Here is a 26,284-nt window from a genome sequence, read left to right on the forward strand (position 1 = left end):
TGTACTGAATCACACTCGCTCTGCAGCAGTGGTGGGCTGCATATCAACACAGCAGCCCTGTCCCTTGGAGCCATGAAATTTCTCTGAGCTATCAAGAAGAAGAAAAAAAAAAAAAAAAAAAAGGGAAGGAAAGAAACCAAACAACAACACAGCGATTCCTTTAAGTACGCTATTAGCATTACCCTGTAAGTTGCTATCAAGGGGAACATATAACCACTGGGCAAATATTAAATTTCTGTGAATCTAAAAATGGAAGTTCATAACTACGTATTCTAACTGTAGAAAATGCCATGTAAGTGAACAGTTTGCTTGCCATTCTATTTAAGACTTTTTCAAGCTACTTGATCTAAAAAGAAACTTATTTTGCCACAGCAACCTTTCACATATAAATACAGCTTGTCCAAACCATTTGTTAAGAAAATAGTTAATGAATTGCTGATTTTTTTTCTTTTATATCAACTGATTACTTTTGTAACACTAATGTTATATGAGTACTTTTTCCTGTAAGGCAGTTTTCATGAGAATAAATGGTCCAGACAAACCAAAGTTTTTTGTTTGTTTGTTTGTTTTTATGAAGTACTGTAAATGCCTAATACCTGAGGTCTTTATTTTGAAAATTACATTAAAATATCCACAAAGACCTTAAATATATTTGTTGAGATACAATTTAAAGTTCTTCAAGGTTCTTTTCCCCATCAAATATGTGATATGAGAATCATACATGTTTTAATAAATAAAACAGTAAATTAGATGATGAAGATGCCTAAGAAAGTTACTTGTTGCTATATAAGTATGTGAACACACACAAATATATATATATATATATATATATATATATATATAGGAACACGTCAACATCCTTTTTTTTGGGGTATTTGAATGACAGTGGGCTGATATATTGATTTTTTTAAGTTATTTTTTTCTACTAAATGGATTTAGTTGTTCTGTTTGTAAACACTCTTTTTTAAAAAAGTAACTATTTAATGGAAATAAACTACAGATAAAGAGCTACAATATCATTTTAGTTTAGATATTCAGTTAGCAGACATTCTCCAGCCAGATAAAAAGGAATTTTTAATTACATATTGCTCTGAATTCTGTGCAAATACTTACACACTGTATGACATTAACAGCAGACTCCTGTTTACTTCTTTATTAAGAAAAATGAGCTGTAATATGGACGTTTCATTTATTTCAGGTAAATAAGAGACCATGTTCTTTTGCAAGAGCATTTACAGTTGTAATTATTAAAAAAGACGTTTTCGTATGTTAAGATAGAGAAAATATTATTCATGAGTATTTAGAGTCACCCATGTTTAAAAGCATTGTTAAGTTGTGTGCTTTGTTTTATGTATTTCTAAAAAGAAGTGTATGTTCTTCCTCTTAAACTTCTGCTTCTAAACATTTTACTGTGGTCTCAGGCTTGGATTTAGACTCTTCTACCTTTTTTCCATTATTCTTTGTTTCCTTCTCTGGTGTCTTGTCATTTGACTCAGCCTCTTTGAGAGCTGTAGTTTCAACCATTTCTTTTTTCTGATTCTTGTATGAAAATGGGAACGTTGTCTTGTACCTTTAAATAGGAAAAAAAGATAGTAAAGCAGCAACACTGACATAGTTAGATAGCATTCCTCAAAATGCTAAGTATCTTTAAACAAACAGTGCATGTTCAGGATTTGTGTTATGTAATGAAAATACAAGCTGGGCTAGGATGTTAGAAATGCAGACAACTTTTTGATATTTAATGATCTTCCGTGTTGAAGATCTGTATAAATGATTCAAATGAGTTCAACATTTTATTTTTTTTTTTTTTGAACAAAAATAACATCTACTCCCTTAAGTTTGACATTGAAAGAAACAAAATAAAGCTACATAAACAGTCTTTTATATAAACAGATGCACACTTCAATGAAGCAACATTTCAATGTTGCTGTTTTGGCAGACACAGAAATGTTCCACACTAGGCATGATTGATTAATCAAAGATAGGTAATACTTGTCCTTGATTTCTTTTCTGAAATAGGGAATAGTAACAGCAAAAACAAATTTTATCTGCAGAGCAGGGATGAAGATTTTGTTCTTTGTCCTACACTTGTCATTACATCTCTGATCTTTAACTATATAAGTAAAATATTCACTGACTGTACTCTAGAAGTTAACTCAGTACAAGAGAAAAGAAAGAAAAATCTTACTTTTTGATATAGCAGACTGCTAGAACAACTGATGTAATGAAGAAGATGAGTGCCAGTACAAGGAGTGCTGTTGGGATACCTAGAGAAAAAAGTGAAGTATGCATTGAGTTTTTATTTATTCTTAATTCAGACTTTCTAAAGGCTTATGAACATAAATCCAGATTCTTCTTAAAACAGCATTGTGTAGGAGGTTCATACACGTAGACATGCAGAAGGACAGAGGTATTAGGGATCTCAAAATGTTTGTTACTCCTGTTCATTGTTTTGAGAGATTGAAACAGGTATTTTGGCAGTCCATGTCAGATGTTTGTCTAATCTGCTCATTGGAGAGTTTTTACAACTTGCCAAGAAAACGTTTTTGTAACAAATCATCTTTCCAGTTAGAATGTGTTTTTTTTTTTTTTTTCCTCATATTTAGTCCATTCCTCAGTTGCTGTATATTAGGATTTGTTATTCACACCTCATACCTGGAGAACAAAGCACTATTCTCCTTAAAATTTCCATGACTTCTATTGTTTTTAAGAGCCCGCAGACTCTTCTATTACTGTGAGCACATGGTGTCTGCTAAGAATTTTTAAGGAATATATTCACCCCAAATCGCATTAACCAAAATTACTTTCTACTATTTCTTACTGAAATACTCTCAAAAAGTATAAAGTCATAACAAGACCTTAAAAATTACTTAAAAACAACAACAACAAAACAACTCTCTGCCTTATAAGCTTTGCCTTTGCAAAACTGTAACAATTTATTCTGCTTCCAGATTCAGCTATATAAAAATGTATGCTGGAGTAGCAAGCAAGACCAGCAGTAAACAGTTTTCCTGCTAACATCTACATAACCAACCAGCTCTCCTAACTGAAGAGCTACCATCCATAGCCTTTACCTCCAAAGACAACGCCATCGTTCTTAAAGGCAGCACGGGAAGTGTAGTTGGGAGAGTCAAGTGAGTATTCCCCTGGCGTGTTGGTAGTAGTCTCCTCCGTTGGTAATATTGTTTCAGTTACACATACCACCTGAAATTTCAGCTTTTTCAAGGCCCGTTCCGTCTCAGTTGCGTTAGGCACTGCCGTGACGTTTTCAGTTAAATCTGAGCCTGAAGAGGCAGTTAAGTCCGTTGGTGCGCTTGATGATGGTCTAGTTGTAGTTGGATCTGGTACACATGAATTAATTTGGACATCTGCAGTAGGGAAAGGAGACACGTAAAGGTTATGCTTCTGTTAGGTTTGTACTTACTGCGCACACGTTTACAGAAATTGTTACCCAGCCGTTCCCTTCTGCAAATTAGTTGTTGCCTTATCCAGATCAGGCACGCTTATTTCCGATGTGTAGCTAAGACACCGATGATGCCCTTTTTATCATTACTCACATGGTTAAACACTTGGAGTAAATGCGATGCTCGTTTTGTATTTGCATACCCATAATCTATTCCTCCCGAACAGTACTTAGAGTGATAATCCATATTAAACACACACACCGACCTCCTGCAGAGCAGAAGGCTTAACTGCAGATTCAAGCTTCAGAAATATTTGCCATATATAACACACTTGAAGATAAATGCTATTTTAGGTACCTTTTATCCTTATTAGGTACCTTCCACAACCTTAAGGGGCCCTGCAAGAAAGCTGGAAAGGGACTCATCAGGGAGCGGTAGGACAAGGGGTAATGTCTTTAAACTAAAAGAGGGGCCGTTTAGATATTCAGAGGAAAATCTTCACTCAGAGGGTGGTGAGGCCCTGGCACAGGCTGCCCAGAGAAGCTGTGGATGCCCCAGCCCTGGAGGTGTTCAAGGCCAAGCTGGATGGGGCTTTGGGCAGCCTGGGCTGGTGGGAGGCATCCTTGCCCATGGCAGAGGGGTTGGAACCAGATGATCTTTAAGGTCCCTTCCAACCCAAGCCATTCTTTGATTCTCTAATAAAAACCTAAATGACAGAGGCTCTTTATTTTTTTCTGCCATAGTTTTCAAATGTTTTTTGACGCTACAACCACAAAGAAAATTGACAAAATGAGCTTCTATTAAATGTTTTAGCTAAGACATACCTAGAACAGGCAATAGTTTAACTATTAAGATGAAGAAATGCAGAATCCTCCCTATGTTAAATATACATTCTCATTTTCTCACCATTCAGCAAACTTAGGTCCTCTGAAGAGACCTCTGAAGATCATCTAGCCCAAACCTCTGCCACGTAGGATCACCTGGAGCACATTGTGCAGGACGGCATCCAGGCAGGTTTTGAATATCTCCAGAGAAGGAGACTCCACAACCTCTCTGGGCAACCTGTTCCAGTGCCCTGTCACCCTCACAGCAAAGAAGTGTCCCCTCATATTCAGCTGGAACTTCCTGGTTTCAGTTTGTGCCTGTAGCCTCTCATCCTGTCACTGGACACAACTGAAAAGAGACTTGCTCCATGCTCTTAACACCCTCCCCTCGGATATTTATACACACTGATGAGGTCTCCACTCAGTCTTCTCTTTTTCCAGGCTAAACAGGCGCAGATCTCTCAGCCTGTCCTCATACAACAGGTGCTCCAGTTCTCTAACCCACTTGTGCTGGGGAGCCCTGAACTGGACACAGTACTCCAGGTGTGGCCTCACCAGGGCTGAGCAGAGGGGGAGGATCACCTCCCTTGACCTGCTGACAACACTTCCAAATGCAGCCCAGGATCCTGCTGGCCTGCTTGGCCAGCACAAGGGCAAATTTGCCACAAGGGCAAATTGCTGACTCATGGTCAGCAATTCAATTTACAGTCCTTCAAATCAAAACACCTAAATAACAAAAACCTATTAAAAGTATTGTGTTGACATTACAGAATGGTAAAAGCAACTCTTTTATAAGAGCTTTCATGGCAGCACCAACTTATTAATTTGGATGAACTGAACAGACCTCCTGTATTGCTTGAAAGCTTCTCCCCACAGAGCTAAATACAACTAGACAACATTTAAGGTCAGGGGAAAATAGCTACCAGGTGATAAGATCTCTCCTGTTATGAATTTTTTTCATTCAGATATTTAAAAAAATCCAATCCAAACACAAGAAATGTAGTTGTTACGCTTACATACCTGAAGAATTGAAGCAGTAAACCATAAATGTTTTAGAGTGTTCAATACTCCATGACACCAGTCCAACCTTGCCCTTACCACATTTCTGGTTGGATATTAGCCGAGGAATTACAATCACTCCATCTTTCACCCATCCATAGCTACAATAAAAAACATCAGTCCTTTTAATATCAGATTTGTCACCAGCCTCATGTAAGGTAAAGTAGTTTATTGAAGGTAATGAGATGCTAACTGATATCATATACCTGCACGTTTCAAAGCCATGTTTCAAAGCCTTTTCAACCTGGTCTTTACTTGCCAGTTGTAAATTCAATTGATTGCATGCATTACTTGCTTCTGAGAAATTCACTTTCTCCTCAATATAAAGACCTACACCTGTGATCCTGCAAGGTGGAAGTGTAGAACCTGTAATTTAGACATAAATGTTCAAGGTTAGTATTGAATACTAACATTTATTGGAATTTAAAGTATCATTCAAATTGCACATTCTTAAAAGTTTCTAGCTTGAGGATAGTAGAAAAGTAATTTCTAGCAAAAAGACATACTTCACAATAAAAAGTTTTCTCAATAGTCTGGAATTTCAAAAGGTTTGACTGTTATTAGACTAAATGCATATCTAGTTGTATTTGTGGTGTTACCTAGAGTCAGCTTCTTAGTAAAGCTGCTGTTATTTGTCAAACTTATTCATTCAAAAATTCAAAATAGGAAGAGTAATCAGACAGTTCTTTTTTTTTTCTTTTTTTCTTTTTTTCTTTTTTTTTTTTTTTATTAAAATGATAAACCTAGCAGTTGTACTCAATCACTAGACTGGATTCTGTCAGTATAACATTCTTACTAGAAAGATTTTATTATAGTTCTTATTCCTCCTAAATTTAACTTTCTTTTCTAGTTTTGCATGATATTTTTTCCCCAGGCACTGGCATGTGTTGAATTTACTGAGTACTTGGCAGGAAGCAGGTGGTAGGAAAAGAGGGGATAGATGGGGTGAATTTGACACTTTTCCCCTATTACTTTGCAATAGGAAACTCATCCAGCTTTTTCAGAAAGCCACAATTGGCCATGACACCTGCACTAGAAAAGGCATAGCTAATGTCTGATTACACCTGCTCCAGTTTCTTAGTATCTACTTTCTTTATCTGTATTAAGGACACGACAGAATTCAGAATTTGACGCAGACAAGGAAAAAGATAATACTCTTTCGTCTCCATGTTTCCCCAGAAGCATATGGTAGATTTTTTTTTTTTTTTGAGTTACATTCAGTAATTACCATGTTAAATGAAAAGGAATAGCCTGTATGAAAAAATCATCTCAAAACAGCTTCAGAGACCCCAGGAAGAAAATCCTCATACCTTGGCAAAATAAATTCAAGGAAAAGAAAGAAAGAAAGAAACAACACAACAAATCAAGGAAAAAAAAAAATAAAACACAAAACCAAAACCAAACAAAAAACACAACACAACAAAATGCAACTGGAATAACTGAATACAGTGGGGACACTTTTTGTATTTATGCAAGCTTGTAAACATTTCAGCATTTCATTGCAAATACTTCAGATAAGCAATAGCTAAAGTTGTTACTTGCTGGATTTCCTTTTCAGACTCTGTGCCTACCAGGTACGTACACTAATGAATACTTGATAAAACCTGTGCATCAGACCACAGTCAGTCCACAAACTCTCAAGGGAAAATTAAATGACACGTGCAGATCCACCAAATTTCTTAGCAAGAGAAGTTAAATTGAATTTTATGAATGAAGTCATAGAATTAGCAGCCAAGCCACTCCTACCATGAGAAAAACAGATGTCTCATCTTGTGTGGAGGGCAAAGAGAAAGGCAGGCTTTCTAGTCCTGTTCCCACTGGGTGTTGTGAGGTTGGAAATGGCTTTTGATAAGAGATGCATCTCTGTTGTTCTTTAGTTTATTGGGATTTAAATTTTGGGTAAAGCAATCATGGAACTTGGTGAATTTATCTCAGCAGCTATGGATGTTCTGGCCCCCCATTAACACACCGCAGGTGAGCCAGTGAATACCGTAGCAGTCCCTATAGTGAAACCATGGCAACAACCAGGCCTGACTTGAAGGTAAGACCAGCCAGACATGTTGTATGAGGATCCAGAGAAGCACTGTTGCTCAGTGGTGTGTGCATCAAGGACCTCAAGTGTATCCAAGCAGTCCCAATGTAAAGATGATTCACGGTGTCAAATTTCTTCCATATTACTGTCATATGTCTTCCTTCCAGTCAGCGTGTCTTCATGAATAGCCTCCTGTATGTCTTCATTTCGTTCAGACTACTTCTGGTGTCAGACAGGTACTCCAACATTAAGTTTTCTCAATTCCCTCTTGTTAACAGGGAACTCTCCCAGTCCTCTTGAGATTTTTATTTTTTCTTCTGGATCTCCCTCCATCTCAGCTGCTGCTGTACTTTCTGCAATTCATTTACCATAGTTTTCAAGCCCCCCATTCCTTGTCTAGGATGCCTAATTCCTTTATTCACCTACTACTTTTTATACTCAGACTTGACTCTTTTTTACAGGAGAATTGTATAATAGATATATAGCACAATAAATATAGAAATTCAGTAACAGAAAATTCTTAACAGAAAGTCTTAAGTGGTAAGAAAAGTGATTGTAGGACATGGACCGAAGTTTTATCTTAGAATTTACTAAGCTCTTTAAAACATAATAGAAAAGTGAAAGAAACCTTTTGGAAATGTTATGAGCTTCAAACTATATTCCAGATGGGTTTACAGTATGCAAAAGAAATCCAGAAAGAGAAGAGTAACCTCTTCAAAACTTTTCATCACCTCTTAAATCACCTCTGACTTCTGTACTAAAGACAACCGAGTTTGTACGGGAGACAGACTAATCCTATAGAAGCTCATTACCCTTTCGGGTCCACAAGTTGCCTACATGTGTCCTTTTAGCTTTGCTCTATTCAGTTTATCTACTAATTCGCGTTTTGGGTCCTCTGTGAACAGTAGTTTTACTGAGAAAGGTGGGAAAAAAATGGACAGAAGAATCTCACAAGACAAATTCATCACAAGACAGGAAGAAAATAATATGTGCAGGGTACAGGTATTGCATTTACTGTGCATGAATTCTCCTCTTGCTTTTTGGAGAAGCTGGTGTTTCTTGATCTCTGCTTTGCCCCAGGCCCTCGCTCTGATTTGTTGGAGAGCTGAGTTTGGCTGCTGATGTCAGGGAGCAGCAACAGTGAGGCTGTTCCACAAGAAGAGATGAGCCAGAAGCTGCAGAAGCTGTCGGTGATAGCAGCACAGGCAGGACAGTGCCACCACCAACCAGGGCACAGCCCTGTGGTACCCAAGCAGGGCCACACTGTGGCAGGTTTGTGGCAGCTTCTCTGCACTGTCAGGGAGCAAGAGAACATGTCAGATGCAGGGTTCATCAGAAAGTTCATTTGGGAACAGCAAGAGAGGGTGCTATCTGTCGCACATGCCTGAAGGCCATCCTGGAGACAAGGCTACCTCCAATGCAAGTCTGTGGTCCCATCCATGAAGCCCAGCAGTAAAACAGCACAGGAGCCAGCTGGACTGGGCACAGGCATACTACACAGAGCTCCAAGGCACAACTGCAAATGGGCCATGAGATTAATAGGAGCACTGAACTGATGAGCTGAGGGTGCATGAGTAAGTACCCTAAGTGAGCATTAGATGGGAACTAAGGATGTCCTAACAGCTGGAAAGGATAGTCTTAAGACTCACGCTGTTTCCCCATCAAAAATATATTCAGTGACTGGGATACGTAGAAGAATCTACTGTTGTTCAGTACTTCAACCATGGAATTTCAACAGAACTTGAGCATCTAATTCACTCAAGCCCAGTTGCTTTCAGAAGCCTTTCAGTAGATATGACAATCGATTATCTGCAACAATGACATAGTGTTCTTCTACATGGCTAGAACAAACATTTACTCCTACAGTGAAACATCTGGAAACATGTGATATGCATTTGGTATCTGCAGATATCCTAGCAGCTACTGGGGTGGGATAATTTTATCTGTCAGGGCAGCCATACTCCACCATAACCACTCTCTTACTCCCCCTCCTCAAAGGGAAAGGGGGAAAATAAAATGGAAAGGGCTCAAAGGCTGAGGTAAGGACAGGGAGACCACTCACCAGTTACCTTCACAGGCAAAACAGACGCAGCAAAGGCAAATTAATAATTTGTTACCTATAACTAGCAGACTAGAATAGTGAGAAACTAAAACTAAAAACACCTTCCCTCCATCTGCCCTCTTCTAACTCTTTACCCTGAGCAGTGCAGAGGAAAGGGGAATGGGGGCTGCAGTCAGTCCATAGCACTTCTCTGCCACTCTTTCACGGTCCCTCTCTGCCCCTGCTACCTGTGGGGTCCCTCCCACGGGATGCCGTCCTTCCCCAACTGATCATGTGGGGACTGCCCACAGGCTGCAGCTCCTCAAGCACTGTTCCCACACGGCTCCGTCTCACGGAGTCCATCCCCCAGGAGCAAACTGCTCCAGCACGGGTTCCCCATGGGTGGGTGGCAGGTCCGCCCAGAGCCCCTGCTCCTGCGTGGGCTCCTCTCCACGGGCTGCAGCTCTGGCCTGGGGCCTGCTCCTGCAGGGGCTCTCCATGGGCTGCAGCCTCCTCCAGGCCACATCCACCTGCTCCACCGGGGGCTCCTCCACGGGCTGCAGCGTGGAGATCTGCTCCATGTGGGACCCATGGGCTTCAAGGGGGCAGCCTGCTCCACCAGGGGCCTCTCCACAGGCCTCAGGGGAACTGCTGCTGCCTGCCTGGAGCACCTCCTGCCTCCTGCTGCACTGACCTTGGGATCTGCAGGGCTCGTTCTCACTCCTCTCTCCCCCAGCTGCTGTCAAACAGCATTTATTTTTTTTCACCCTCTTTCTTAAATCTGCTCTTCCAGAGGTCGAACCAATGCTGCTCCCTGGCTCAACTCTGGACAGCAGCAGGTTCTTTTTGCAGCCAGATGAAAGTGGCGTTTATCTGACACAGAGCAGCGGCTGGGCTCTGCTCACAGGGACAAGCCCTGCAGCCCCCCACTACCAAACACTTGGCACGTATCACAGAATCACAGAATTTCTAGGTTGGAAGAGACCTCAAGATCATCGAGTCCAACCTCTGACCTAACCCTAACAGTCCCCACTAAACCATATCCCTAAGCTCTACATCTAAACGTCTTTTAAAGACTTCCAGGGATGGTGACTCCACCACTTCCCTGGGCAGCCTCTTCCAATGTCTAACAATAATGTCTAACGTAATGTTAGACAATGTCTAACATAAACCCAATACATAAGGTTAAGAGGCATCCACATTTCCCTAACTTACATAAGAAAGGGGTATTACATGACCCTGATTCAAAAAATAGGCACATACAATAGCGTTGAGGGAAGTGTATTATCTAAGAACTGTATGATAAAATTTGAAGTTGGCAATTCCCACTGCTAATTTTGCAGACAGATAGTTTATATAGAACAGGAACTCCTGCATTGTATTCACCAGATACAAGCATGCCTGCCCTGGGGATGAACCACAAGATCCTGGCATACAATTCCTTCAATTTTGCAAGTCAAGAGTGTCAGGATATGGAAAAAAAAAAAAAAAAAAAAAAAAAAAAAAAAAAAAAAAAGCATTAACAATAGCATTTTCACAGACCTGGCTTCACACATGTTGTGCTTTCTGAGGATTGTGTAAAACTATTTGCTATGGTGTCTTCAATAATATAAAGTCACATTTCAATAGTTCTAAACTTAATCCTAAATGCACAACCAAAACTCTAGAACAAGCAGTTCTATAGCATTTACATAGCACTTGAGCTTATCAAATCATTAGAGTGAAAGATTTCCCCTATATGTTAGAGTATTTTTCATTGCATATTATGGAAAGCTATATTATGAAAATCTTGTGGTTTCCTATGCTAGCAGGCCTATCTACAGACACTTTCCCCCATTTTGTTTGGGAAAATAGCTGCTTTTTTTGAGCACTTTACTGTTCAACTAGGATATTTTAAAAAGTGGAACCTTACATACCTGTTATGAAGTAATTTTGAGCCATGAATGTCATAACCCAGACTGAAAACACCGCTGAGGTAACTCCAAAATGATTTGTCATTGTCACGAACTTGGAAAATTGAGAAATTCAAGGTGATTTGTCTTCTGTGCTGAGAAAAGTTCAGGTTTTGGATACTGTCAGACCACCTTTGAAACTGCCTTTGAGATGACTTCTTGAAAGCAACTTCCAGCTGTCACTGCACTGCTTCATAGAAAGGATGTCAGAGCAAATGCGTTGACTATCCCACACAAAGGTGAGGTCACTGAGTGGAAATCCCTAATCACCTTTAACTCTTTCAGCATTTGCTGGAAAATTTAACTACTGCTGACGCAGAAAACACAGCTGAGGAAGGGAGATAAGACTGGTAGACTGCAAAGTCAGTAAACACTCTGAAAACTTTTCTTTTGTTATTTTTTCCTGTTTTACTGATTAACAACACATTACTCACACTATTTAGCTGGTAAATAAACATAATTATTTATTGCATCACAGCAAAGAGAACAAAAATGAGCATTTTTCTTTTGGAGTTAGAAGAGTATCCATTCCCCACTGTCCTCTACACCTTGATGTAGTGCTTTTACTTTCCTTTGCCTGAGAGTTGCGATGCAGAAATAGGTACCATAATGCAGAGGTAATTTGATACTTGGTTTTGAAGAGATTTGGACATGTGCTACCAAAAATGGGAATCCTTGTGACACTCTAGGGGACTGGCTCCCACCACTGTCCCTATCACATCTGTCTTCCTGTGAAGTTCCAATAAACAGTTATGTCAATAGACTGATTGAAACCACAGATAATGTGGTTAATGAAATGATGTATCTATTACCAGCAAAGAAATTTAAGATCCTGTTGTGTTTGGGCTCTGGTTTGGAACTGAATGTTGGCAAAGCTCCTTGAGATCTGAGACAAATTTCTTACTCTAATTTCTATTTTGCCTCTGTTGTGCTATACTTACATGCTTCTACAGAATCATGACAATCTGCAGTACTGTAATCAGACTGTCAAGCAAGTTCTAAATGAATTCACTTCAATCCATTATGTAGGAGAAATTACCAGTTATTCTGCTGCTCTCATAGATTAGTGGTCTGTGACAGTAAAACACTGAGAATGGTAAAACACCTGACCATCTCCATGCTTACCTTGAACTGCTAAATATTCACTACCCTGAAAAATTATTTCCAAAGCTGGATTTCTCAAGAAAGACATTTTAAAGTTGCATACTAATTGTCCTGTCATGATTTACCACTTTATGCCAATTGTTCTCATTGCAGCAAAGCTCCTTTAGTCAAACTCTGTCAACATTCTTGATGTTTAATGCAATTTTTAGCTGAAAAATAAGAGATGAACACCTTGGTAACACTTAACAAAAATACAAGCTCCTTCTACATGGTTTTGTTAGAGCAAAATACAGATTAGGAGAGAAAAAAATTAGAATGATGAAATGAGCCTTAATAATTTTTTTTTTTTTGGTCAGTTTCTTCCTTTTTACTTGTCAGCTGTTGCAAAACTATGAGGAAGATCACTCATCTGGACTGCATAGCTAACAAAAGGTTTCTAAATTGTTTATGGGTCTTCATCTTAACTTCTGTGGTGAAAAACAACAACAGCTTTCTGTTCAATGTGTTTAATAAGCATTTGGCCAAAATATTTATGGTAAGCTATAAAGAAAATCCCATCATCTCATACCTATGTGCTTCAAAAAGTTGATGAGGATTGCTAAACAGAAGACTTTTATGCTGAGGAGAACAGACTGTTCTCTATAATCCTTTCTAAAGGAACCCTGAAGCATCAACAATTGAAATAGAAAGAAGTTAAGAAGAAAAATATGTTTATGTGAAAAATACAAATAAGAGGGTCTTTTTTCCTGGTAACAGACATTCCTTTCCAGATTGTCATTGTCCCAAAGTTTGTCTCCCTGAAAAAGACCATCAGAGATTCAGCTGTCACAAGTATGTTCTTCACAGAAATAGAGCAGACTCTTTCCTGCTGATCTGGCAGTTCAGCTCTCCACAAATCCCAGGGTTCCCAGACCTCCCAAGCCAAGAAGAACACCACTCAGAGAATCCTAACCTCCCAGTCTCCTTTACCTTTCAGTCTTCCATCTTCTCAGCAACCTGCAGCCTCTCTCTGAAGCAGGAGTTAAACTCTCTCCAGGATATTTCAGTTTCCTCTCATTTATTTTTAGGATATGACAAGGATGACCCTGCTTACAAACACTCAAAATGGAGTTTGCTTGATTCTTCTACATCATTTTTCTGAAGAACTGAAAGACTAAGAACAAGAACTTTGGTATGTGTAACATGACACTGAATTATGCAGTTGGCATTTCAGAAAAAGATAGCCATTAATATGCAGACAGAGCACATACGAAAAATAAATCTTTAAGGTAGCAACACTGAGGACTTTGAAACCATACTTTTATTTAAAAACCTCAAGTATGTGATACTATACAGTACAATACCAGCACACTGGTGCAAAATCTTACAATGCTACAAATATAAATATGATACACAAAAATAGTGTTCTTTTAAAATTCTGCTTACTAGAAACATCTGTGCTGTGCAGGAGAAACAATACAATGTGTCTTATTAAAACAAAAAAATAAATATTGCACCTCAAGAAAACTATTTCAATATTAATAGCATAAATAATAAATCTATTTCTTGTTATCTTGATGTGATCTTTGAACACAGAAGTTTTGTTGTTTTTTTTTTAAACGTGTTGCTGTTTTTTTTAAACAGATAAATAAAATTAATATTCAACAGATAAAACTACATCTAGAATAGGTTTTGATTGAGAAAGGTTGAGAGAACCTAGTTTTCTATCAAAAAAGGTGTCTTCATTAATTAACTGAGAAATGTAAGCAAAAATATTTAATGTGGTGTTAGTCACTGTGGTCTGTTATTTTTAGTGGACAGTTTTCTCCAAGTAGGTATAAAAAAATAATATATATATATATATAATTTTTTTTTCATCAACTTAATCGTCATCTTTTAATCCCCATTGAAATCCCTTGCCTCTTTCTGTCCACTCCCCATAACAATTAATAACTTTGTGGCTAAGTTACACTTGCTTTAGACATGCAAGTAATTCAGTTCTAATCAGTACAACTACTTACGGAAATTTGCCCTTGTGCATCAAGTCCATGAAAGCCCATGTGCAGAATGCCAAAAAGAGGATGAAGACTCTGTTCACACACTGACCAACAGAAACTTTGCACATGCCTAACATTAAGCAGTTGTAGAGTCTTATTGATATCAATAACTTTCTACATGTACTTAAAATAGGGTTTTGGATCAGTATCAGTGCAGAAGTGAATAAGAGCAAGTTAATAAAATTAGAGGCATTGTTAACAATTTTTCCTCAGTACACTAACATATCCACTGTCACAATCAAATATGTGCCATAATTTTTGGCATAGTAGATTCTGAATCTTCAAGACTATTTACCCAGAATTTTTATTGCTTTATTATGTTACCAACACAATTTCTAAAGATTTTTAAGTTAAGAAAGCTGGTTCTAATAAACAAGAATTGAAAGAGCAACTGACAAGTTTCTTTAAATAATAGAAGTACATGAAATGTCACAGTAGTTCTTAATCGTTAGATACTCTAAACATATACCAAGTAATTTGCACGAAACTCTCTTTGGTCTTATTCTTTAGCAATTACAATATCAGACCAAATGACACTTTCCCATTATCCATTTTGAACTTTCTTAAACACTCTACTTTACTCCTCAAAACAAAACAAAAATGTGTGTGTGTGTGTGTGTATATCTAATATACACAGACACACAAAATAAAATAAAATAAAAAAGAAAACCTACCAACTGCTTATGGATTTACTTCCTTTTCCCCCCACAGTTGGTAATGGTCTACCTTTCCCCTCCCCCCTTTCTCCATGTATTTTTATTTTAACAAAATGTAGCTAGAGATGCAAAAAACAAAATTCACCAGCAGGACATTTGTTACTAGTGCCAGACACATGAATTAAAATTCTGATTGTGTTAGAAACCTGTTTTCTGTGACGGTTAGCTTGAGTTTCAGTGTTTACACCAAAAGAAAATAAGCCTACATTATCTGCATCTGAGCTGAAATTACAGTACTTCATAAAGTTCTTATTTGTCCATAAAACAGACCTGTTAGTCAGAACGTGCCAAAAGAATTCAAGACACAAGAGTGCAATTAAGTGCCACACTGATTTTGATATTGTGGTTAGATTCAAGCATACAGCTCTGGAAGACAAACATAGTTCATCTTCAATCAGAAGTGGTGTTTGGCAGGTACATATGGTATACCTTGAGTGACATACATTTTGGTCTCAGTCCTAGGCATGAATTTCTTTTTTAGGATAATGGCTTCACTCTTTTGAAATTGCTTATGTCTAAAAATGGCAGGTTTTCATATTCCTCAGTAGCAACTCACAATTCCCAAACAGGCAAAACTGTTGAAAAATCTGTTGAAATATCGGGGCAAAAATTAATCTGTCATGACCTGGTAGTTTAGCTTTGAAAGTTTATCAAAACTGTTATATACTTGGCATAAGAATCTGAAAAGTAACTACTACAACTAAAACATGCAGTGACCTCTATGGTCATCACTACTTTCATGTCCTCACTCGTATAGGCACCTGTATGGTTTGGCAGTGTACAGAACTATGTTCCTACCGCAGATCTCAAATGACATCCATTTTTAATATTAGCAATAGGTCCATTTACTGTGATTATCCTAATCTGTGATAACAGACAGATTTGAAGATTTTTTTTTCTTTTTTGAGAGATTGCACATATTTTCCATATCCAAGACTGATGTATATTGGACTTCAGCAACACATCTAATTGTCTGAATAATTACTTTTTTGCTGTAATGTTTAGTGACTGAGTGGCATAAACCACACAGTTATTCAAATAAGTAGCAAAATTTGTTACAAAGCATGTCAGTGATACCTCAGAAGTTCCAAGATTCATTGGACAATATCAACTGTACTACCTAGACCTCATTTTAAGCTTTGTTGTATATCCTACTCAAAAAAAAGAGGTGGTCCCATTCTTAAAGTATGTCATAAGAGGTACTTAGTATTCCATTTAAATAGCCATACAGATAATTCCTCTTATGAAATTACTGTGTCAGCAAGGCATGTGGTCTGATAATTTTAACATGACATAGAAGACCTTTGATTTCTACCCAATTATAATGAATAAAAACATTAGACTTTTAAAACCCAAAGGAATTAAATGCCATTAATACTTGAACAACAATGACAACAAAACCTGACCAAAACACAAATTCAGGAATTGCAAAGTAAAGCACTGACTGCAAATATAGTTTTAATGATTTTTCTTCAAAACCATAGGAGAGATGTCAACATCTTGTGCAAGTTTTTCTTGCTGGTTGCTGATTACTGCCACAACCTTATCATGATTCAATATTACTTTAATCACATCAGTCATTTACACTGAGACAACAAACATAATTCTTTACCAAATTATCATTTTGGCAAGCTACGTTCATAACGTATCCCCAGACTTTGGGGTGGAATAACTCGCTTGTGCAACAGATGACATATACCAACCATAAAGATGACTAAGCACTACCTTTAACAACTGTGTTCTAATACAGTGCTTTCTCTGGTATCATAAATATATGTTGTTCATTTATTATTCAGTGCGTTGCTCATGTCGGAATCCTGAGTTCCACCATGAATATTGATGAACAGCAGAACAGCTGGCTTTGCCTTCAGGTCTCTCTGATATTTCCTCACAAGAGTTGTATGAATAGTAGATTCCCAACACCACAGCAAAAATGATTATCGCAGCCACTACCAGCCATACCACATTCCAGTGTTTACACAGTTTGGGGTACAGAATATATAAATAATTAATGACGACTTCAAGTCTGCTGTAAAACAAAAAGGAAACAGTTATATAGTAATATTAGGCAAATCAATTACCTTAAGCTTTTAAATTTGAGATGTTTCATAGATGTACTGTGCATTGCTTCTCTTCCAAAGACAAGTATCTTGCCAGAAAAGAGAAAGAACTTAAGTTCTTTCAAGAGTAACTGTATACTCAAATATGGGTGATATTTGCAAGATGACTGTAGACAGCTATCAAGCCATAACCTTGGCTTCTATTTCTCCCACCTGTCAACTGGCAAATCTCAGAGCTTGATACAATTTTAAATTCTGCCTTGCTCATAGCTTGCTCAATTAAGCTAAACATTATAACATATTCTAAACATCTCCTTCTAAGAGTTTCATGACTAGTGAGATGGCTGCCCTTCTGAACATGGCTGAAATTTCAAATTAACAGATGTTTATAATCACAATAATCTGGGCCTGAGTCCCTTGGGATCAGGTAGAGATCCCTACCGTATCTTGGATTTAGTCATATTACTTGCTTTGGCCAGTAGTCAATTCCTCTGTAATGCAGAAGTCTCTTTGCTTTTAAAAATGCAGGAAATTGCAGTGTACAGATGAATATAATAAATGTGTCCCTCTGCTGAAAGACAGGCTATTCTAACTCCAGCATAATGTTCTGCAGCATTTATAGAGATTCTAGAGGGAGCAAGCATCTGCCTTGAGTCCAGCATAGCTGAGAAGTTCATGTTAATCTGCATTCAGTTTGTAGATGTACTGAAAGATTCTTAGGTGAACAGACTGGCTAGGACCTTTTGGGAATGACATATGACACAAACAGGCGCATCACATTCCTGAATTACAACTTTCATAAGACAACGAATGTCTACTGAGAGATGCATTTTAGCATCTAAAAAACTTGTGGATTTTTTTTTTCCCCAACTTCACTAACATGGAATAAGCCATTCTGTGAAATTAGTTATTTGCAAAATCCTTCCCTAGACTGGAAGAAAACATGCTAAAATAATAGCATAAAACATACATGGTTGGGTACCACGAAGTGGCTCTTACTGTATGGACACATCACACCAGTGTCTCACCTGCTTTTCAGTTTTTTTATCTCATCATCATTTTCACTTTCTTCATGGTCATCATGACTTTCTTTTGGTGTCTCTTCATCTTCTTCCTTCAATTCCTGAAGTTCTTTGGTTTTCTTCAAGCCTTCCTGATAGCTTTAATACAAAAACAATTTTTCTTAGTCTAGCCTGCAATATAAACATGTTCCTATGTAAAGAAAAATTAGCTTTACATTTTGTCATGTACAATAGAACGGTGTTGCTACAGCACTCAAACAAGAGAAAAGATGAGCTAAAGACTATGAATATGCCACAGAGCCACACTTCCTTAATAGAGGATTATCTTAGTTCTATTAGCAAACCTTATTTTGCAAAAGAAAAAATGTTATAGTCCTTAGCAGAGCACTATGGTACAGTCAATAGGAAAGCTGTAAGTTAAACATTTCTGCTTATCGTTATTTTAATCGTTCTGACCACCTACTCGTGGTTTTTTGTTTGTTTGTTTGTTTGTTTGTTTTTTTGAGAATAGATAGAAATCAATGCAAAAGATAGATGACTTTGGATCTGCAGACTGGGATCCAAACTTCTGTCTCCCTACACATAGTACTAAGTTCTTTGCTTGACATTTGGAAACAATAGATGCCAAAGTTGTTAACTGCCCCAAAACATGCCATGAAAAGCAATTTGCCACACAAACAATATGACTTTACTGCAAAAGTTGATGTCTACTCTTTGTTCATTTCCATGTACACCTTTCAGAATAAGCATTTTAGAAAGTTGTTTTGGATTGTCCTATTATGAATCTGAGTACTACCAACATATGAACACCCATTTAACTCAGAATCTCTAACTGCTCTCCCCCAGACTGGCTAACATAAATAATGGATGAAAGTGAACAGCCACAATGCAGATACAAGTGATGCTCACTCATGTTGCTTCCCAAACTGCTTTAGTTGTGACCATCTTCTTGGAGCTTATATCAATTATGTTGCTTATTTAGCATTTAGAATCACACTATAAAAAAATACATCTGGTAACACATATTTAAGATTTAGTTCACATAAAATATTCCTACCCTTTGTTATATGCTTCCTCTTCTATCTTGGCTTTAGTTTCAGGATTGATCTCATCCAACCCACTCTGAGTTAGTGTAGCAGTTGAGGTTTCACAATCAGGCTCTCCATTAGTCTTTCCACTGCCAAGACAAAAGAAACAGAAAAAGCAAAAACACCACTGATGAAATGTATTGTATTTGGCGTATACTACTGAATAGAAACAATTCAGTTCATGTGATTTCTGATTCTGTAATGATCAATCCATAAGGATCTCTGAAGAAAAAATGAAGGAAAATCTGACGTTTTATAACTTTTTTTTTTTTTTTAATTCAACCAGTAAGAAATATTAATACTTTTTCTTTTCCTTCAGAATTTCTGTACAGCTTCAAAAGATGATCCAAATCTGGCAGAGTTCTGTTGAACTGTAACAACCACTGGCAATGATTTTGCCATAGTTCATAACTTTTGTTTACCTACTTGTTGCATATTTTCGTCTTTTGTAAAGTACAGAGATAAAACAAAGACATAAGATTTTTTTTTTTTTTTTTACTTTGTCAGCACTAATCTAAAGTATGTGAAAGTCAATATCCTGCACTGATACTGACTTGTGATCTGAATTCTTTTAACTTTTAATTTGCACAATATTTAAAGCATCCTATCAAACTTTAATTCAAATTAGCATTTCAGATATTGTATTGTGACACTGTGAACAGACTAAACCACCAAAGTAATAGTATTAATAATTTAAAAACATCACTGATTTATTACTAAGTTTTACTTCTGAAACATCAGCAAACAGCTTCCTTAGAATGTGCAACATTTCTTGAAAGAGCTAAGTATTTGGAAAGGTGCCTGACAATTTTATTTATGCTTTCTGCACAGATTAGAGATAAGAATGAAGTGTACACACACAAGGGTGTGCAAATGCAAAAAGACTTGTATCCATAATGGTAATAGTTTTCAAAGATCTTTTACAACAGATTGGATATGCTTTCTGTTCTCATCTCAGTATCATGTTTTCATATCATCCACCTTTGTGGATCTTGTTGCAATTTATAGGTCCTAGAAAAATATAGACATTGAGGTACTGGCTTGTCTAACAGCCTGGAAAAAAAGAAATGTTTTGTATCTCTATGCTGTACTAAAATTTCAATCCTAGTTCTTTAATTTAGCTGAATGTTTGCATTTACATGTATACTAAAAATAATTACTCCTCAATTTAGTCATTGTTTTAACTTCTATAAAATTTTGATGATCTAGCATTATGATGTTATACTTCTTAATTTAATTATATTTTTTTTTATTCATGTAAATTTCAAAACCTGTATGACACTGGATATCATAGTATTTCAAAATAAAATTCTTACCAGCTGGCCACATGTTGAGAAGGCAAGAGCAGAAGAACTTAAATTACGCTGACAGTAAAATTTAAGAACATGCATACCCAGGGTTGTTCGTGGCCAACTTTAGGTACAGCATTAATTAATTCCAGGAAATACATATACACAAGTGGATTTTTTTTTATTATATGTTATACTCTTAGTTTTGCCAAGTTCTAAAGGTAGGCCCTATTCAAATGTATAATTTCCTGCTGCACCTTTTACTTGATGAGTTGCAATGACTGTTGGATCATAGCAGACTAGATTTAGTTCTGAGACACTGCTTCTAAATTCTTTGTACATTAAAAAAACAAACAAACAAACAAAAAAACATACGATGATAAAATGGTTACCACACCTTGGAATCTACTTGAGTAAATAGTGTGCCACTGATTTCCATACCTTATGCCTTTGTATAATTTCTGTCAGGAAAGATTGAAATTATACCAGTAACAGTTTAATTTCATACTAAGATCCAATAGGTAATGAAACGACCTAGAGAAAACTCACTTCTCTAGAAGTGCTGGCAGAACAGGAGTAGATGCTAGATTGCTCCTTCCATTGCTTGGTGATTCAGACTGAAAGTTGAAAATGAGCAATAAATGCTACATCCATGAATCAATTTCAAATGAGTCTTCAGTAAAATGACAAAGTCAACGTGCTACTTAGGTTTTCCTCCCATACCTACCAGCAAGGTATCTTTAAACAGAAATCACAAAATTAGAATCTCACATTACTCCCTCTACCCACAATAAACACAGGACTTGAGCACTATAACAATTTTTCTCTGGCGTTCCCTTCTACAGTGTTGTTTTTTTTCCCCTCCAAGAAAGTATCCAGTCTCTTTCTTCCTTATATTTTGATCACTAAACACTAAACAGTAAAATAGTCCCTTACACAACAGAAATTATCTTTGTCCATCCCATTTGTTAGGACGTAGTCAAATTTAACCAATTAAAGGGTTTACATTTTTTAGTAACTATGGCTTGGCCCTGTGCAAAGGAATTTTAAACAAAGCCTTGTACCTTTCAACTGTGGGTTTTACTTACGAGGGTTGGTGTTGAAGGTATAGGTGAAGCTGTTGGTGACTGACCAGGAATGTTCAAGGAGTTAAATTTAGGAACAACTGCAACACTGACTCGCCTCCGAGGCATATTCTAGGACAAAGAACATTTTTTTTTTTTTTCTGTTATGAAACAAAATAGGCCAAAGAAAGATTTTGAAAGTTAAGAGGTATGTCAAATATGTTAAAGTCAGCAAGAAGACATTTAAGAGAGTTAACAGCAAAATTATGGTAAACTGCTGTTAGGTCTGTGAACATCCCCCAGACTTCCTATCTATGAGTGCTTCTATCTTCCTAGTACTATCTGGCACGGCAAGTGCTTAGTGAGAATCAAACTTCTGTACAGGGAAGCTTCACATTTTTTTACTCCACTCTGAAAGCCCAATAACATAAGTGACACAGGAGGCATATTCTAAACTGTCAGTTCTCATGAAAGGCTATTATCTTTGGTTAAGCCAGACACATACTGATACTGGGAAAAATACCATAAGACCGGAAAATAATGTAGTTACATATGATACTCTTCTCTTGCTATGTACCTGTTATGATATGCTGTCCTCACTGGGATATAATTCTTTTTTTTTAGTTTTTATTTTTAATAAAACTACACATTATTACAGAAACAATAACATCCATTCCCTCCACAAAAGAAGAAAGCTTTCCCCCGCTCATCTTGAGTTGTTAGATATTTATCTAGCATCATATGACATTGCTTACATTTCCCAAAGACCATGGAAATCCTTCATATGATAAACATATGCTAGCTTTACACAATATAGTACAGCTCAAGTGTAGATCATGTAAGTCTGTCATTCGGTAAGAAGCCAAAAAATTTATCTATGTTATACTAGTAATGAAATCTATGCATCCCACTGAGTAAAAAAACAATCAACCAAAAAAAAACCACGAGCACATATGACATCTAACAGCATCATCTTACTGCATATTTCTAAACATTTCTAAGATTCTGCTCTAGATAACTTGACAAAAAATAAGTTCAACAGGTTTACCAAATACATACGTGGGATTGCCTACTCTACGATCCTGGATCTAGACAGGACCAATTTTACCTATTCATTAATGACAGAGGTACACCTAATGTACTCCTAACAAAAGGGAAAATTCTTCCTGCTCAGCACTCAGAAGTGCTAGGAATAAATTAAATATAAAGAAGTGCAACCAAAAGAAAAATATGAAAAGAAATACTAGACTCAGTAATGCCTCTGACTAAGTTTCATGATGGTCAAAACAGGACTTAGGTCTCTCAACTGGTTATTTTAGAAGCTTTTAAATAAACTTGGACTCCAGCAACAGGAAGTTTCAGAGAAATAAAATGGTGGTCTTGTTAATGTTATTAATCGGTCAAATTAAAACAATCTGAAATAATCTCCCCTCTCTCAATGCTTTGCCAAGACAAACAAGATATTCTGATGGCAACTGAAAAACAAGCCACACGTAAAAAAATATTATTGACATCTATGATATCATAATTAAGATAATGAAAATGGTATGTTCCTGGAATCCCTCAAATAGAAAGGTTTGATCCAGTGTACTGCTTCTTCACTGAATAACTAGAGCAATGCAAAGGACCTAAGCCACTTTCTGCAGCACCAGTATGTGGCCTGGAATATGACTCTTCCTAACTAAATATGTCCCTTTATGATTCACAGCAGGCATTACTGGTATTCCATAGAGTCATCCTTAATCAGACATGTAAAATTACAAAGCATTTACACTAGACTACATGAATAATATTGAGAACTAACCATTACTACATTTTGAACACAGACTATAAGATTGAATGTATGTAGACAAAGAAACTTCACTACATAAATGTTCACTTAATTTTCTTTGTATTGCAGAAATACCTTTCCAACAGTAAGAGACATGGATCTAGATGAACGAGGTACTCCATCTTCTGCATAAAAACAGGAAAGAATCATCTTAGAATATATGAGTAATAATATTAATAGAGCCCTTGCTTGCATTTCAAACTCAGACATACTATATTTACTCAATATCTGTAGTGACTGCATATTTATCTGTCATACAGTTCTGGCCTCAATTTCACCTGTAGAAGATATAATAACTTAAAATAAACAGAAACAAACAAACAAAATCAACTTCACAACACACATAAAATAACCATTACTATCCTTACTTTTAGAGAAAAGCCTACTATTTGCCTCCTTATGTAAGTTTTTCTGAAAGAAAATATTTGATGTTCTGGCAAGCTAGGAAAGATAAAGTAGCAAAAAAAAAAAAAAGAAAAAAGAAAAAAAAAGTATTTTGCAGTAATAAAATTTTGCTATTAACTGTCATTTCAGAGGTAGCTGTATTAAAACCGTGTAAGTTTTGCACATTGCACATTTTCACATATATTAGAGGCCAATAAAAATGTTATTGGATCTCATCAGAATTTGATAAGTGACGGTGATTTTTAAATTACCATACTGTAGCATTAAATATTGCTTATATGACATATTTTAGCTGATATATCTGTAGTTTTCTAAGTCTACTTCTGTAAAGAGGTTTCATGATACATCACTTCTTATCATTAATAGCACTATATATCTCTGTACACAGGCAAGACAAACTTTGTTGTTGTTGTTTTTACCAGATGCACCATAGCTTCTGCTAGAATTCTGATTGGCAAGTTTCTTAAACTCCATTAGCTCAGCATGATCCTTTTCATATGTTCTTTTTAGATTTTCCACATACTGCATCATTACCTCTGTTGCCTTTGACATACGCTTCTCCTAAGGAATAAAGGAGAGGATTACACAAGTTACCTCTACACTTCTCAAACTTACCATTTGCCTTTATGTGCATGACCGCTGTCCAGACTAGACCTGGAATAATTGTTCAGAAGAATACTGATATCTCAAACACTACAAATTCCTAAGTTTATTAGAACACAAACGCATTATATATCCACAGAAAATCATCAATTATTTTGTCAAATATTTATATATTACCTGTGTGCCTATATGATCAGTTATGTGGTATACATGCTCTTGCTTTCAAACCTTTGAAGGTCTCACTGGCATCAGCTTCGTTACTTCATTTGGCAGAGGTAACAGTTTTGAGCCTAGGAGGGTATTGCTGCGTTGTCACTTATACTTGCTATACAACTAACACAGCTTTTCATAGTTGTCTGACCGCAGCTATTGCCGAGGACAGGTTATTGAACTAGCTGAGCTTTTTGACCCACAGAAGTTTTCTTTTTTTGCTGCACTGATGTAAAATGTTTCTTGTACTGCAGCTATAATTCTAAATAATATATATGCTCCTATTGTGCACATTATATAGCTTCATGGGTAATCTTTTGTTTGAATTCTATTTCCAGACTGAAAAGGTATCTTTTCTGACACTATAATAAATGTCTTTAATCTCCCAAAATTACATATAAAATTCAAAGGGCTCATAAAACCTTCTCTATGTCTGGGGAAAAAAGAGAGTAAACACATACAGCGAGGATACATTTGTTAAATGCCAGGATGCTCTTACCTGGCGAACAGCTCCAACCATTTCAGCACGACTAGACAGCCTAGCAGCTAAACGCCGCAGAACAGCAATATCCTCCAATAGCTTCTGGTAAGCTTCTCTGTGTTCATAGTGATGCCACAAATGAGCTGAAGACTGAAATGAAAATACATAAGCCTTGCTCTGATGTCTTGCCACTCTTAGGTCAGATGAGCTGGCCTGAGTCACAGAACCAGAGTAAGACATGTCCAGGCAAAACTACGCACGGATGAGTTCTTAGACAAAGAGGAACACCACCTCTGCCACCAGAGACAAACTAGCGAGTGCTGCTGCTGCTACTGCAGTCTCAGAAGGGGGCTTTGCTGTATATTGCAGGCACAAGGTTAAAAATGGCTAAGCACACTTGCAAAACTTCTTGTTTCGAAATCAGTTACGAATCATGACTACCTACTCATGAACTTTACAAATACCAAACTTATTTTAAGTACTACTTAAAAGTGATTCCTGAACTTGCAACATTTTATTTGCTGGGCACAAGGTGTTAAGGCGGCAATTTACATTCTTTCAGATCAAAGACACTTTAACTATATTGAAAATAAATCAGACATTAGAGTGTCAAGAATTCAAGAAGTAAGAAAGTAATAGAAACCAATATGGCCTGTAATTCAAACGGCAATTGCAATTTCTTAACAATTTTTCATCTGTCAGTACACACATTTATGCACTTGATTAATATTATCACTCTGATAGCTCAAATTTAATACTGAAAAGCACTGAAGCATATGGGATGAGTGAAGAAAGAGTGAATTTAGATGTTTTATTAACCAAAGCGTTAGTGAACATCTCTTGAATGAATTTGAATTGAATTGAATCAATTTTCTACTTGCAGAAAAGACTAATACAAGAAATACTGATAAAATTCAGTTCAGACTTACAGACAGACTTAGTGCTGTTTTTGTGCTTTTTGTTTGTTTGTTTGTTTGCTTTTTTTTTTTAACCGGAGTCAGTTAAGAAATCTCATTTGTAGTGCAAACCTTTGGTGTAGGAACACAGCTCAGAGAATGATAAA

At 36.8% G+C, this 26,284-nt stretch overlaps 2 protein-coding genes across 5 annotated transcripts in view; both read right to left on the bottom strand.

Moving 5' to 3' along the window:
- Positions 1 to 1,346: 1,346 nt before the first annotated feature.
- On the bottom strand, positions 1,347 to 11,358 carry LYVE1 (lymphatic vessel endothelial hyaluronan receptor 1). The gene is made up of 6 exons (XM_032189193.1): positions 11,277 to 11,358; positions 5,494 to 5,653; positions 5,249 to 5,388; positions 3,075 to 3,368; positions 2,189 to 2,267; positions 1,347 to 1,570 (listed from the first exon to the last, which is right to left on the bottom strand). Exons 1-6 carry the CDS (start codon positions 11,356 to 11,358, stop codon positions 1,384 to 1,386), a joined length of 942 nt encoding a protein of 313 aa, XP_032045084.1. The 3' UTR covers positions 1,347 to 1,383.
- Positions 11,359 to 15,073: 3,715 nt separating this feature from the next.
- Positions 15,074 to 26,284, bottom strand: part of MRVI1 (murine retrovirus integration site 1 homolog) — a 65,419-nt gene continuing 54,208 nt past the window's right edge. For all 4 annotated transcript variants that reach the window (XM_032189266.1, XM_032189267.1, XM_032189269.1 and 1 more), the window contains 8 exons: positions 25,240 to 25,371; positions 24,347 to 24,488; positions 23,598 to 23,647; positions 21,716 to 21,823; positions 21,177 to 21,244; positions 19,308 to 19,427; positions 18,257 to 18,388; positions 15,074 to 17,197 (listed from right to left, as the gene is read on the bottom strand). In XM_032189266.1, the coding sequence (XP_032045157.1) occupies positions 16,957 to 17,197; positions 18,257 to 18,388; positions 19,308 to 19,427; positions 21,177 to 21,244; positions 21,716 to 21,823; positions 23,598 to 23,647; positions 24,347 to 24,488; positions 25,240 to 25,371 (993 nt within the window). In that variant the 3' untranslated portion in view covers positions 15,074 to 16,956. The remainder of the gene's footprint in view (positions 17,198 to 18,256; positions 18,389 to 19,307; positions 19,428 to 21,176; positions 21,245 to 21,715; positions 21,824 to 23,597; positions 23,648 to 24,346; positions 24,489 to 25,239; positions 25,372 to 26,284) is intronic.

This window comes from Aythya fuligula, chromosome 5 (genome assembly GCF_009819795.1).
Source record: "Aythya fuligula isolate bAytFul2 chromosome 5, bAytFul2.pri, whole genome shotgun sequence".
Classification (NCBI taxonomy): Eukaryota; Metazoa; Chordata; class Aves; order Anseriformes; family Anatidae; genus Aythya; species Aythya fuligula.